The following is a 16,073-nucleotide window of genomic DNA, read 5'->3' as shown; positions in this document are numbered from 1 at the left end:
GGCTCCATCACCAAGTCACCCTACATTTACATATGGAGAGTCCTTGACACCAATCCAAAAACCTCAGAGCCAGCTCTCAGACTGAACAGGATGTCTGACACTCCTGTTCCTGTCAGGGAGGCCTGGCTGACTTGACCAGGCTAACAGCACCAATTAGGGAACTCATATTCTATGAGGTCCACCTGGCGGATCTCATTACATTCACTACATGTGGGATAACATGCAGGAAACATTTAAGAATCTATAAAATTTTGAAAGATGAACCACCAATGCCTTAATTATCTTGATATCCATTTCTTCATGCACAGCATCAGTTTCTGGGAATTTATTTAGTTTCAGTTCCATTAATTTCTCCAGTATAATCTTCTTACTAATATTAATTTCCTTCAACTCCTCATTTCCCCTATTTGATCCCTATTTCTAGGAAATCTCTTGCATCATCCTTGTGAAAGCAGATACAAATTAATCATTTAGCTTCTCTGCCATTTTTCTAGTCCCTACTACAAATTCTCCTCTATCTGTCTGTAATAGGCTCACATTTGTTTTAGCCAAAATTATCCCTTTAATATTCCTATTTAAAGTTTGCTTTTATATTTTTTCTACACTGCATTCATATTCTATTCTCTCTTTCCTTATCAGTTTCTTGGTTCTCCTTTGCTGAATGACCTGCTTCTATTTAAAATGAAATCTGCACATTCCGCGACCTTCTGAATCTCTCTTTCTAAAGGCAAACAGTTTCTGTCTCTGTCACCCTACGCCAAAAGAAACCTTTTGATAAGCAACAGCTTAATTTCCTTAAAAAGGCAAAATACTGCAGATGCTTACAAGCTAAAATGAACACAGAAAATGTTGGAGAAACTCAGCATGTCTAGCAGCATCTCTGGAGAGAGAAACAGCATGAACATTTCAAGTCTAATGTGACTTCTTCAGAAAGGGAGAAGGTTGAGCAGTGGTTACACTCCTTGTAATTTAGGAGAATGAGAAAAAAACCTTATTGAAACATACAAGATTATTACAGGACTTGACAGGGTAGATGTGGAGAGGTTATTTTCCTTGTGGGAGAGTATAGGACTAGAAGGCATAATCTCAGAGTAAGGGGTTAGTGATTTAAGACAGGAATGTTGATGATTTTGTTTTTCTTTCAGAGGGTAATGAATCTGTGTAATTCTTTCTTAAAGAAGACTATCAAAGCTGGGTCATTAATTTATTCTAGGCTGGGATAGACAGATTTTTAAGATATAAGGGAATCAAGGTATAAGAGGAAAAAGGTACGAAAGTGGAATTAAGGATTGTCAGAATCAGCCATGATCTCACTGAAAAACAGAAGAAATCCAACGGGCCAAATGGGTTAATTCAGCACTTATGTCTTATGGTCTAAGTGTCAAACTGGTCAAGAAGTCTCTCATGAAGTTCAAAACAGTCAAGACCTTTGAAAATGTGTTTGTGTTGATAAGAATGCTTGCCTCAATTGAATGTAGTCTGCAATATAGAACCCTAAGAACAGCAATATAATTTTAACTTTTTAAATTGTGGATGTACCTACAGTACATAGACTGGAATGGTTCAAGAAGACAGCTCACCACCACCTTCTCAAGGGCAACTAGGGTTGGGCAATAAATGTTGGCCCTGGCAGTGACACTCACATCCTATGAATTTTAACAAACAGCCCAATAAAGGAAGCCTGGGATCTCATCAAAATTTGTTGGGCAAGTTTACCAGCATTGGTTGCATCTCTATAAGCGGCTTGCCTGACGAGCGAAATAAATTCTGGCTGTTCATCTCATTTGTTAAATTCTAGTGGAGCAGACAAGGGTGAAAGGAAAAATGAGATTTGAGCTGATCAAGCAGTGCTATGCAGGAGGGCGTGGAATCTGGAGGAGTGTTCCACAGTGCTGTTTAGACTTTTTTTAAAAATTCCTTTCACTGACAACCATTACTTTGGGCATATTGGTCACTGAAGGCAGATTACATTTTAGGGAAGTTGACTGAAGGCAAAGCTGAAGGCAAATCTGCAGCTGTTTTAGACCACCCTCAACAATCTCTTGCATGGATTTATTAAATGTCTGAAAGCAAAACAATTGAAGCCATCAACAATAACATTGTGAAATCATAGAAAGGGCCATGAAGCCCCAAATGTTGACAGAGTGCCGATTTTGCAGCCATATTAGTGGCATGAAATTCCTGGCACAGGTCTGACTACTGAACAGTGGTGTATGAAGAACACTTATGGGTATGAAGTGGCAAGAGCATAGCATTGGATTAGTAATTGAGAGATCATGGCCTTAAGTACAACCACTGAATTCAATGGTTCATAACTTGGATCTCTTTATACCTGGCATACCGGCAGCAAACAAATGCAGCAAGCCTTAATTTTGGGTGCTAACATTCTGCACCCACGGAACACCTGAAAAGCATTAGGAAAAGCATGAAAGCCTTTAATTCATGGGCAAGCCAAGCATCAGTCCCTTTATATAGGTAAGTGAGAGCTCAATGCTCGTGTGAGATACCATTGTCAAAATTGGTCTCATTTCTTCCTCATTAACAATAATAATACCATAAACTCAAAACCAAACAAATGACTGAAGTTTTGAGCAATAATTTGTTAAACAAAACTTCCTTACTTTGGTGGAATTTACTGAAACTTTTGTACATCCTGAAAATATAAAGAAATGTAAATAATATATATCTGACTGAAACATTTACCATGAGGAGAGGTTTTGAAATATGATGCCAAAATACCGACTTTTCCAGTAATCAATTCGTAACTAATTTCCTTCAGGAATTCATTCGTAGTAAGCATACTTTCTGCCAGCATTCTGGATTGATAATGACCTGATGAAAACAAATACATCGTTGAAGTGATTTATTTATTGCTATGACACTGCACACAATTCTACACTGTTTAAATCAGTTACACACTGTAAAAATATGCAGTTCAAGCTTTTACAATTATGAGTAAGTTCACTACTGGCTCAGATTTTCAATTGGAAGGTTTAACAAGACGAAAATTGAAGAAGTTGTAAGAAAAATTGTTTGAACTTCTGCCAAAAACAATCATCAGTGTGACAATGGTATCAGTGAGGCAGAATAGTGATTTGGAGAAATTGCTGAGGACAACATTTTGAAGCAGATAAATTAAGATCAGCAGAAACTTACAGTGAGGTTATGCATTCACTGGGAGTAGTCCCTCGCAATTTGCCTTGTAAGGGATGTGCAGGGTTTCTTCCCTTACAAGGCAGGCTAGAAAATCACAAAAACTGAAGGAATGAATGAAGGAATGAAGGACTTATTGTCACATATACCTTGAAGATACAGTGAAAAGTGCTTTGTCGCCACAATCTGGCACCATTTTGAGTTACAATAATAATAAAAAGAAATTATTTAAATAAGAGTTCATCTTCTGTTCAAATCGAGTTCTCAAGCACAGCTCAGGGCTTCTGCGAGGTCTCTGCAAAGTGTTCCGGTCCTTAAGAAGTTCCGCATTGAGAACAGCAATTATAACGCTGATGCTCCAAAAGACCATGGCTCTACTGCTGCCACCTCACTGCCACCACCAAGAATGCAGGCTCCGGGCCTACCGCCGCCAGGAGTCACCACTCTGGGCACCACTGCTGCCAAGAGTCCCCTCTCTGGACACCGCTTTCGCTGAAAGTTCTTGCTCTGGGCACTACTGCTGCCTAGAGTCCTCACTCCAGGCAGCGCCACTGCTGCAAGGTGCCCCGATCCATGCCGCCAAAACTGCAGCCACTGTCCTGCCAACAAGCGTGCCAGCCTCGAAAATGAAGAAGAAAGGAAGAAGGGAAGAAAAAAAAAGACAAAAAGTACATAGACAAAATGATGCCACCAGCCTGAAGCAGACAGCCTCCAATGAGCCCAAATCTATCTACCGTTCCAGCACCATCTTAGAATTGAAGCATACATATCTCACGCAAGTATGTCTTTGTTAATTTCTCATATGCTCCATCAGTACTCTACAGGATTCCTGCAACAGTCTCGCAGAACCCCAGAAAGAAATTCAGGATGAGGATATTTCAATTTTCCTACTGTACATTTGAACTATTTGATTTTTATTAAGATGTTAAATGGTAGGGTTCTCAGTGTTTTATTTGTGCGCTGCTTGCAATCCAGCTGTTCTGATGGAAGCCTAAGGATGATTTTACATGTCTCTGATGTTACCACGGAACCACATTTATAGTGCACGTGGTAACCCTCCAATCTGTGCCATCCCCTGCTCAGGCTATAGTCATAAAACCATAATCCTAACCAATTATGTTTTTAAAACTGACAATATGTATGTCCTGCATTACTGAGATTAAGCAAAAAAGGGCTCGATGGAGAAAAACCTGTAGTCTGCTTGTTCAGACAGCCCACCAGATCTCAAACCAATCAGACAGCTGATTAGCTCCTGGCAGGTGTTCTCTTGGAATAGAAAGTCCCACCAGCCTGGGGAATTGCCAGCTGCCTGACTGTTGTCTCAAGAACTCAGTGCCATAGCAGAAGCTGCAGCTTCTACTGGGACAGCAGCCCTCCAGATGGAGGGTCAACACCAAGGAAGCGAGGGGTTCAAATAGAAATCTCTGGAAAAGCTCAGCAGGTCTGGCAGCATCTGTGCAGAGAATCAGAGTTAACGTTTAGGGTGGAGTGACCCTCAGAATAGAGTGGTTGTTTGGGGATGTGGGTGGACAGGGTTTTTTCACATGGGGAGAGGGTCAAGTGCTAGAAGTGAGGCTCTCAGGGCCACTGCCCTATCCTAGATCCTGTCCTTCCACAAATTAGTGCAGATTGAGGACCCCCCTCCACCAGCCCCCAAACTTAAACCTTGCCCAACCAGATAGGTGCGCACACCTGGAACTGAAAAAAATTGTTGTTAATTGACTATTTAAAGACCTTAATTGACAGTGGGGCAGAACCATTCAAACTTCTGCCCTGAACATGTTCTGAGGAAACTGCAGGAAGAATGGACATCATCTCAGTACCAACCTGCGCGATTGTCTGCTCTTCCAAACATCTTCCCTGCCTGTTCTCATCAGGACAAAATTTCACCCTTAACGATTAAAGAATGAAAACAAGTACTGCGCATGAGAGAATATAAGGATTGATTTACAAAATTCTACTCTCTGCAGGAAACACTGCCCACAAGCCGGTTATACGAGAAAAATCAAAAGCACTTTCTCCACTATTTCACAGTGAATGTTGCTATAGTTCCAGAGGGAAACAACTGATGCCAAGTTTAACCGGAGAGTCACCATGCATGTGGCAATGTTGAAAAAGCAGGGTCTTCATAGTGTCTGATGTTAGTATTACACTGCACTGCAATTTAGCCGTTCAGCCAACCAAGCATAATTAATCCCCATAAGCCTGTTCTTAGATATTGCCCCTCAAATGAGCACCATTATAGTCATTCAAACTGAAGTTCTTTCTCAATTATCCAAATTAACAAATGGCAAATTGTGATATATATTTTTCCTGTAGCAGTACAGTAAGATTGCTGGAGCCACAGAAACAAGCACTACCTGGGACTCTACAGTGTAAGTACTAGACTCAGCCTCATGGAGGAAGAACTACCAAATGTCCCACAGGGGGAGCCCTGCACCAACCATTGCAAACTGAAAACATTATGCTGAAATTCCCACAATGGGGTAGATACTGATGAGTACCGCTTCATAGGAAGTTATCACAGTGGGAGCTTGGACTGAGAGCCCCACAAAAGATGCATTATTCTAGGAGCCCAGAAGATGGAGCATTGCACTGGGAGCACACCCAGATAAATCTAACCCAATGGGATTAGGATCAGATACAATTCTCCATTTAGCCCATTCTGCAATGCCTTTTCCAATTAAGCACAGCCAACGCCTCAACATGAGCTGCCTAGGAAACAGCATTAAACTAATGTTTACAGCCTGTTGTGCTCAGCCATGTGCAAAGCAAGGATCTACATTTATTTTCGCTTGTTTTGAAAAATGTTGTGCTCGCCAAAGTGAGGGATGCAGCCAAAGAATGGAATAACCAGGTATCACCTCCAACAATATGTTTCAGCAGCTTCAACATCAAAACAACAATACCTCCTGCACAATTCTTTTCACCAACCTTATGCAATAGAATCATTTAATTAGTACCAAATTAGAAACAGTCTTTAGGGCTGTTGTGATGCAGTAGAAGTTTTCCTTCTTCTGGGCTTGAAAGGCTGGGTTCAAGTCCCACCAGTTCCAGATGTATGTCATAACATGTTTAAACAGGTTCATGATAAATATTTAGAAACCACGCTTTGTTCTGGGCCCACTGGGGCAGCACGGTGACTCAGTAGTTAGCACTGCTGCCTGACAGCGCAAGGGACCAAGGTTCATTCCACCCTCGGGCGACTGTCTACGTGGAGTTTGCAAATTTTCCCTGTGTCTGCGTGGGTTTCCTCCCACAGTCCAAAGATGTGCAGGTTAGGTGGATTAGCCATGGGAAATGCAAGGTTTCAGGGATAGGGTAGGGGGTTGGGTTTGGGTGGGATGTTTTTTGGAGGGTTGGTGTGGCCTTGATGGGCTGAATGGCCCACTTCCACACTGTAGGGATTCTACAATTCTCAGATTTGGAATTGGATTGAGAATGTCTCATCGTCTTTTGTACAGGACTCTCCAAAAAGCAGATACAGGGGACAGATAGCTGAGATCAAGGCTAGAATCTAAATCCCACTGTAGCATCTAGGAGGCAGGAGAAATAGAAATGCAATAAATGTAAATGGCCAATCAGAAGCTGATGCTAGATTCGTCCTGCAAAGACAGTGCACAACCAGTTAATCTGTCTGATTAGTGGCTCTGGTTTTAGGGATCGATATTGCCCAGAACACAAAACTATGACCAAGATGAGTCTCAGAAACATCACAGTTTCAGCACAGTTGGCAGTCCTATGCAAACAACTGACTTCCTTAACAACAAAACCAGGACGCACCACACAATGCAAACTATTTAAAAGGTAGGAAAACATGTGATCCTAATATCTGTGGACTTTGTGTCTATTTAGCAGTTTCAGTGGTTGAGTGATGTGGTTTGGATCTCAACTCATGATAGGAAATGGAGACAGAAACCGAGCATTGACATAACAGATAAAACACGAGAATATGTTCCAATTGATTTTCTCATAGGCTATACAAGTAAAAGGCTATCCCAAGTAGCTAGTTGGGGGATATTGAGACCCTTCGAAGACTAGAAAGCCTGCATGGGTCTTAGAAGCACCTCAAAAACCAAGATAGATGCAAGTAGGTAGCCCACACTTTGCCCACAAGGACCATCAGGTTTTGCTGACTTGACAAGAGGCCAGAAATATAGCTACAAGCCTTAGACCTTCATCTCAGAGAATCAAGGAATATGGGGAGCTAGCAGGAAGCTGGAATTTAAGGCCATGACCAGCCATTATCATACTGAATGGAGTGCAGGATTGCACCTTGGACTACATGGTACACTCTCACTTTGTGTCCTGCCTTTCAAAGGGAAGTTCAGGCATAGGAGGACATTTGCGCTTTGTAACTGACTAAGCCAAGAAATCAGTGCACTGCTTCATGTGTAAAAACATGCCTCAAGTATGCTGAATCTGTTGAGTAATCTGCAGCAGAGCCAAGAGGAAAGCTAACCATACTCTTTCATCATCCTCATATTGAACTCGCAATCTGAGGAATGATATTGGACAAACAAGCCCTGTGTCAAATGTATAGGCAGCAGCTAAAGATCTTAAACAGTGTATAATGACAGTCATTTTTGATAACATAATGACCAAGTCTCCTATAAATCAGGCAACTGACACTTGATAAATGGCTGGTTAGATAACAAGTTAAATATCTTTCACATAAACTAAAAATATTTTCAGAACTTAACCTTTTAATCACAAAGTGTAATTTCAGACCAAGTATTTTGTTAAGAAAACTATTCGCTGCAGTTTACATTTAATTATCAGTGGATACTTACAAATAAAAAGTATAATTCTACATACCTAAAACAACCACACAGAATTCAATTCCCCTCATCTTTGATGTACAAATGACTACTACATAGTTAGGTACTTTCTGGTGTAGATGGACATCACCAAATGTCCTTAAAGTCTCCGAAATGCCTTCAGCCAGTGAGTTTTGAGTGAAAACTACTTGCACCAAATCTCGTGAAACACTGGCAGCAAGTCGAGCAAGCCAGGGTAACTGTCCTGGAGACACGGTGGAAGGAGGGCCTCCCATTTGTAAGGATCTATCTTTAAGGCTCGGGTCCTGTATCGCTTTTAGCATAATCTGTTCAAATTCCTCCCTTAGAGGCATCTGGTCTGGACCTGAAATAAGCAAATATACCCACATTATTTAAGTATCAAATAATCAAATATGCTCAGATAACTCCAGTTCAGGACAATGGCTTGATTTCTGATGAATTTTGTCTTATGGTACCTGCAAAGGAGGCAAGACCCTTCCATTGCCTTGCTTATCCCACAATTTGTACCTTCCTCTGTTTCAAATATTTAATCAATTTCATCTTCCAGCATACTTATCATTCAGAAATGTATTGTAAGGTGTGTGGTTTACATATATTTTAATATTTATTTTAGAGTCTGGATTTTGAAGTACTGGCATGTGGATTTTGGTCTATGTATATCAGGGGGTTTAATGATTAAGTTTCCAATATTTCCGGAACAATTATTTTTCTTTAAAAACAAGTATGCGAGAAAAAGAATTCCTAGGTGATAATTTGAATTTTTCTAATGGAAAATTTTACAAGCAGAGAGATTAAATATGTGTTTTATTTTTGCTTAGGTGACAAATTTATAGCTTGGAAAGCTTTTTGTTTCAGTTCACAGAAATCTTGGTTAAGTTAGATATGTGAATCAGTTTTTCCTGAAGTTCAGAAAAGTTAAGAAACAGATCACCCCAGTGTTCGCTGAAAGCTCTAGAACAGAAGTGTTTGGTTGGAACCCTGAACGGGTTATTTGAAGCTGAGCAAGTCTTAACTTAGTTATTTGACTAATCAAGAAAAAAGATTGTCAAACTCTCAAAACTGAGAATTGAAAGAAACAGTTAAATCAAACCTATAGATGTGTTAAAGAAGGTAATTAATTAACTTCGGTGCTCGAGTACAATAAAGTGATGTGTTTGGATAGACTCTATTTTTATTGTGTGTTTCAAAATCTTTCAAATTTTGTTTTGTTCAAATAGTTTGGTTTATTCTACACTTTTTTTGCATAATGAACTTATGTTTTATTGTTAAAACAAAATCTACTAATTCATGAAATAAAAACAAAACAAAATATGATCTTTCAAGCCAGAATTTATACTGGCATCTGAACTGTCCAATAATATCATTAGCTGGGGTTCATTATAGAAGAGTTAGGTAAAAGAGTAGGAATAAAATAGAACTGAACAGAACAGAAAAGTGGAGGGATAGCTTTGATAATAAAGGACAGGATAAAGACAGTAGAGAGAAAGGATCTCAGCTCAAAAAGTCAAGTAGAATCAGTTTGGGTGAAGTTTATAAATGAAGGGCTGAAGCAGTGGTGAGTTATAAGCTTCCTAAGAGCAGATGCAGTTTAGGGCAATCAAATCAAGCAATTAGAGGTACATATATATACAGAGACTTTACCCTTCAGAGAAACTATGAAAACAAAATTTGCAGGGTTAATATGATGGACAAGTTCAAGAATATATACAAGATAGTTTTCTAGATTAGTATTTCAAGGAACCAATGAGGGAACAAGCTAGTTTGGATGTAGCCTTTTGCAATAAAAAGATTAAAATTAATAATCTTTTGGAAAAAGGACCTCTCGATAGAATAACTATAACATGAGAGAGTGTTATGTTGCGTTTTAAAGTGATTTAGTGAAGCCTCAAACTACGTCATTAAATCTAAAGCAAGTATACCATGGAGGTATGAAGAGGGGAGTTGTCTTAGGTAGATTGGGAAACTACACAGTGAACTGTGATTCAGTCAGAAGCACTCTTGCTTCTAATTTAGGAGAATGTGAATCCAAGTCCCAATCTAGAATTTGACTGTAAAAGTCAAGGCTAACTCTCCAATACAGTAGGAGAGTTTGTTTCTTCTTAGATCAGAATGACACACCTCTCACATTTGATAAAACATAGCAACACCAAAGTTATTGAATGCTTCCATCAGTCTCTCACTGCAATTTCAGTCAAAACCCTTCTCATTGGCTCCACAAAGTTCAGTTGGATCTTTAGAAACCTGGTAGTCAATTCTAGATAAATATCATTAATATTTCAGAACCATTTTTTCAGCAAAAATATTTTCCAACCTCGTTAGAAAGTAAAAACAAAAGAAAAAGAATGAGTATAATCTTATGTTTCTTCAAGAGAAAACAGAAATCTTACCCAGGTGAATCAGATATTGTATTGTCAAGAGGATCATGTTTTCCACAGTTAGGGTCTGGCTGTTGGAGATTCCTAGCTGTTCCAGTTCAACTGAAGTCAGCTGTGGAAACTTGTAACAATTCACAAGTAGAGGACTCACTACAATATCACCAACATTGCCATAAAAATATGGTAAAGTGCCATAACCTGCAAAATATCAGAAATGTTTTAGTGTTTCCTTAATACCCATTATCAAATCCAATTGTCTAGGTTTGAGTACATCACAAATATATCGCTGTGGTTCAAAGGCGATCATTAACTTTTAAAATTTAACTCAAACTTCCAGTTATTAACTGAGAAAACTACATTACAAAGTTTCCTATTTTAAATAAAATACTTACATTTTACAAAAATTAAACTAAGTACTATTAATTTAGTATTATATACATTTTGTAAATGCTTAGATGTTAAACCAAAGATCTCAATCGGCGCAACATCAAGGGCCGAAGGGCCTGTACTGCGCTGTAATGTTCTATGTTCAATAGACCATCCCCATTCTGTTTTCTATTCTACCCTAAAAATTCCTATATAATTTCCAAGATCTTGAAGGGCTTTCAGTTCTCCTGCTGGAGCCTAACCAAAGAGTGCCACAGCTCTCAGCAAGTCATTTGATTTTCCTCAGTTTCACAGTTTGATATTTAGACTTCTGGACGGGTTTGACTGCCAAGATTTTTCAAGAGCATTGTCATTCAGATTTTATCATTTTAATTCCTTTTAAAACTGTGCTTTTCATTCTTAACATGGGGTCCACTTACAATATCTGCTTAATAATTCAAGATCAGGAACACCCCTGGTTCCTGATGGCCTCCATTCTCTTTGTTCTAGCTGCCTTCAAATCTTACTCCTGGCAGCTTTTTCTCCCTCAGCCTGTGTTTATCAGAACACACACATGTAAACCCGAAACACAAAATAAACTTCTTCAATATATAGGCTATCCCCACAGCAATGTGGCATACTCAATGTTTCTAACAGAAATGTAAATTAATTATATTTCGTCTTCAGAAGAGAAAATATCAGCCCTTTCACTGGACTTACTGGTTTCAACAAGAAACCAGACTTTACCAGTGGCATTTGGCTTCTTTGATCTGAAAAATCTACTTGAATAATTGAAACCTCTCTGACTTATATTCCAAGTTCAAAAAATTATCCGAGCTCTTTTGAAATAAACTGGTGTCTGCAGAACAATGGTCTTCAGAATCCCAGGTGTGGATATCTTTTACTATCATCCTAACAATACAATATAACTTTTCCTTACAACGCATTACTCCAGGTCTGCTTTAATTGTAATTACTTAAGGGTTGTACACCAATTTCTTAATCAAATGTTTCCATATGTCCATACTTAAAATCCAGTTCTTAAAACTGGAAGTTCTATAACTAAAACAGATAGATTATGTCAAGTATAAATGTTTTGAATCATATACGTTAAACTCTAGAAGAACATTTCTGTTATTAAATCATTAGCAAAATTGCCACATTCGTAAGGTAAATAAGCTAAGTGCTCCTGAGGTATGGAGATCAGACAGCCTCTATATTAATCCCTAATCCAGGGGGATTGTACTTAATTTCAGCCAGCACAGTGACAGGATGCTACAGTTGGTCTTAACATCCTTGAGATAGAACAGAAATAAGCTAAGACTGTTGCCCCTGGTTGTGATCAATAACTTCACTTTGATGCTTAGACATCACTTACAATTAGCAACAACCAAAAAAAAATCTAGATATACAAATGCTGAAGAGCACATGGGAGGTATAACAATGAGATTCTATATTATAAGGACTAAATACCATTTCTCACTTGAGCTACTCCAATCCTTCAGAAGATTGACTTTCATAATCATGAGACAAGGTCAAATTTAAGTTCATAAACTTGATTATTTAAAAGTTGTTAAACCATACATAGGCAAATAAATGTGAAATGAGTCTCAACACTTTACAACTTGATCCTACAACCGTTCTTATAAAAAATAGATCATATGCCACACAAGCAGTTTAAAATCACGTGTTTTTCTTGGTCAATTGTATAAATCCTACTATCCTTTGAAGAGAAAGGGAGAAAATCATTTTAAAAATATACATTAAAGTCTAATACCCAAAGAACCAGATTGCACAGTAGAGTATACTTGTCCTGAAATCAAACACAGGGAAACCACAGAATTCCTACAGTGTGGAAACAGGGCATTTGGCCCACTAAGTCCACGATGACCCTCCAAAGAGCATCCCACCCAGACCCAACTCCACTACACTGTCCCTTTAACCTGTATATCCCATGGCTAATCCACCCAGCCTGCACATCCCTGGATATTATGGGTGATTTAGCATGGCGAACCCACTTAAACTGCACATCTTTGCAAATATTTGCAGATAGCAGAGATAAGTTTTGAATTACTGCAACATAGCTGAAGTTTCTGTTTTCATTAAGCCAAAAAAACAAAATCAATAACCTTCATTCAGCAAGGTCTTTATACAGGGAACATGATACTTATAAAGATAGTTTGACATATTTATATTAAATGGTACAATGGATTACAGGGCCCTGACCTCCTGATATGTGAGAAAAAGAAACAGGGGCAGGAATAGATCATATGACCATTCGAGACTGCTCCAGCATTTAACAGGATAACGACTGATCTTCAATTCCAATTTCCTGCCTGTTCCCATTTCCCTCAAATTCCAGGGAGATCAAAAGCTGTCTCAGCCTTAAAGGGTTCAATGATATAGTATCCACAACCTTATTGGGTAGAAAATTCTTTAGATTTAAAACTGTTTGAACAAAGTAGTTTTTCCTCATTGCAGTCCTAAATGACCAAACCATTATCCCAAGACTTCACTTCATGGTTTAGCTTCCTTGACCAACACAAATAATCTCTCAGCTTCCATTAAATTCCTTCAGAATCTTGTATACCACAATCAGAAGGTCTCATCCTTCTAAACTCCAGACATGTGATCAGCAGATAATGTTTCATATTGCTGGTATAAACTCAATAAATATCTCTTTCATTAAAATACAATACAGCCCATCTTGTTTTAAATTAACTAAAATATTTAAAAACACATATCTTAACATGAAAATTCTATTGAGGAACAATTAAATAATGATGCTGTAAATGTTAGATCAAGAATAGCAAGAAAGCTACATACCTATCAGAATAACAGGTCTCACTCCAGAATTGCTTAATAAATTTTCAGGGATGATAACAGTTTCCCCTGCAGGTATTGCCTGTGGCTGCAAAACTCCAGCTATCATTGACTGAGGAACAGGAATGGGCAGCAAAGTATCTATGCAGATAAACAATGAGGAAATGAGGCAGTTTTAATGTTGCTCAGAACGCTCACGTTAAAAAAAAATGACAAAGGTAAATTGTTTTCTGAAACATGATACCCAATTGAAAATGTTGATAATCCACAATAGCATGCAGTACTATCAAATTATACTAATAGTTTCTCGGTCACACATACTGTCTATAACCAAGACTTCTTCAGAGATGTCCATGCTTGTCTCAATTTGCCACAGTTTATAATACCACCACCTTTTTACACTGCGTAGCATAATTATAAACTTACACAACATTAAACCATAGTTCTTTCAGGGGGAGTAAACTAAAAAACATACTGTACATGTGCTCCTCTGAGCTACTGATGATTGGACCGGGGTGGCGGCCGATCGTGTAAATCAGGCAGGGGAAAATCTGCTCCAAGGCATCTTGATATAGTGAACAAGACTGGCTCTATGGCAAGCTCAATAGTTTAACATGGAACTACAGCATACTGTTGTCTGGTTGCCCATATTTCACAGTGTTAAAATTACAATTGATCCATCATGCCTTTAAACTTTAAACGTCAGTCAGGCTGGGGCAGACAGCAAGGAGTGCTGGGTGAACAGGACTGGAGGGGTGTTGGCTTATGGGCAGAGTTTTAGATGAGCTGAAATTTGTTTAGAGTGGAAGCTGGAATACTGGACAAGCAGATATTTCTGTTCATCTAGCACTGTAACAAATCAAAGACAGTGGAAAGATTGAGAGAAGTGACAGTGAGGTGAGTATCATCAGTGTATTTGATAAACCTAATGGTGTGTTTCCAGATGATGTCACAAGGGGCAGCATAAGGGAGACATCAATTGTGACAGAGAGTTGGGATAAGGGGGCATTTTCAGGATGGCAACCTGTTACTAGTGGAAGTCACAGAGATCATTGCTGGGGCCATAATTATTTACAATATATGTTAATGACTCAGATGAAGAAAGTGAATGTACTATTGCCAAATTTGTGGATGAAAAAATACGTGAGAATCACATAAAGATTCTGCAGAGCAATACCGACAGGTTTAAGCAAGTGGGCAAAAGCTTGGCAGGTGCAATATAATGTGGGAAATGCGAGGCTATGCACATTGACAGGGAGAATAGAAGAGCTGAATACTTTGAAAATGGAGAAAGACTGCAGAAAGCGACGGAAGAGAGAAATTTAGGAATCTTCGACCATGTATTACAAAAAAAACCTCGGAGTCAAATTCAGAAAGTAATAGGGAAGGCAAACAAAATATTGTTCTTTATTTCAAAGGGAATGGAGTATAAAAGTAGGGCATATTGCTAAAACTATACAAAAACTAATCAAACTACAGATGGAATACTACGAACATATTTGGGCCCCTTATCTGAGGAACAATATACTGGCATCAGAGGAACGAGGCTGATATCACGTAAGGAGAGACTGCCTTATGAGGAATGTTTGAGTAGTTTGGGCCTGTACTTGTTGGAATATAAAAGAATGAGACAAGTTTATTGAAACGTACAAGATTCTTAGGGGGCGTGACAGAGTGGATGCAGAAAGGCTGTTTCGTTTGTGGAGGTGCCTAGGACAACAGAGCATAATCTCAGAATAAGGGGTCACACATTTAAGACATAAATGTGGAGAAATTTCCTCTCTCAGAAGGTTGTGAATCTGTGGAATTTTTTACCATAGAGGGCTGATTAAGTTAGGTCATTAAATATATTCAAGGCTGAGACAGACAGATTTTTAACCTAACAAGGGTAATAGGGAAAAGGCAGGAAAGTGGAGTTGAGGACTATCATTTCAACCATGATCTCATTGAATGATGGAGCAGATTCAATGGGCTGAATGGCCCTTGCTCCTATGTCATATGTTCTAATCTACTTGGTTATGCAAGAAGTAGCAATGAAAGAGTTCACTCTTAAGCTGATGTGTTTTCAGTCATTTCTTACCAGATCTTGTCACTGGCTGCACAGCTGGAACAGGGGCTACTGCAGGTGCAGATATGGGGGACCCAGGTGACCAGCCACGATGACGTTTCTTAGGCGGCCCAGAGCTTGTCATAATGGCTGTAAATAATGAAAGGAAGGACTTTTATGTTTAAGGAATAAACAAATATTTTAACTTACAGTGCATATTATTTTTGGAAGTACTGTGATGAAGTTGAAAACTGTGATTATAAAAAGGATCAATACAGCCTGTATGACTGTTCAGAAAACTTAAGCAAATTCACAGGGAGGAAGAATGGGGAAATAAACGCATACGGCAAGCATTTAATCTATGTCCCTGTTGGTACTGATGTTATGGGTCAATGGTTGACATAGGGCAATTAATTTGTAGGCTCTTGAGAGGGGTCAGCAAAGCCTTGTGAAAAGCAAACCAAGGGCTTTATTTCTGGAGGGACAGAACTGAAAAGTTAAGAAAACT

General features: G+C 38.8%; 1 protein-coding gene across 6 annotated transcripts in view; it reads right to left on the bottom strand.

The window, feature by feature from the left end:
• Positions 1 to 16,073, bottom strand: part of greb1l (GREB1 like retinoic acid receptor coactivator) — a 326,285-nt gene that overhangs the window by 72,232 nt on the left and 237,980 nt on the right. For all 6 annotated transcript variants that reach the window (XM_048595857.1, XM_048595861.1, XM_048595858.1 and 3 more), the window contains 5 exons: positions 15,599 to 15,715; positions 13,522 to 13,659; positions 10,343 to 10,528; positions 7,972 to 8,298; positions 2,704 to 2,832 (listed from right to left, as the gene is read on the bottom strand). In XM_048595857.1, the coding sequence (XP_048451814.1) occupies positions 2,704 to 2,832; positions 7,972 to 8,298; positions 10,343 to 10,528; positions 13,522 to 13,659; positions 15,599 to 15,715 (897 nt within the window). The remainder of the gene's footprint in view (positions 1 to 2,703; positions 2,833 to 7,971; positions 8,299 to 10,342; positions 10,529 to 13,521; positions 13,660 to 15,598; positions 15,716 to 16,073) is intronic.

The sequence above is a fragment of the Rhincodon typus genome, chromosome 4 (genome assembly GCF_021869965.1).
Source record: "Rhincodon typus isolate 14 chromosome 4, sRhiTyp1.1, whole genome shotgun sequence".
Lineage (NCBI taxonomy): Eukaryota > Metazoa > Chordata > Chondrichthyes > Orectolobiformes > Rhincodontidae > Rhincodon > Rhincodon typus.
The sequence above is the reverse complement of the archived record's forward strand: the minus strand, read 5'-3'. Positions and strand labels throughout refer to the sequence as shown.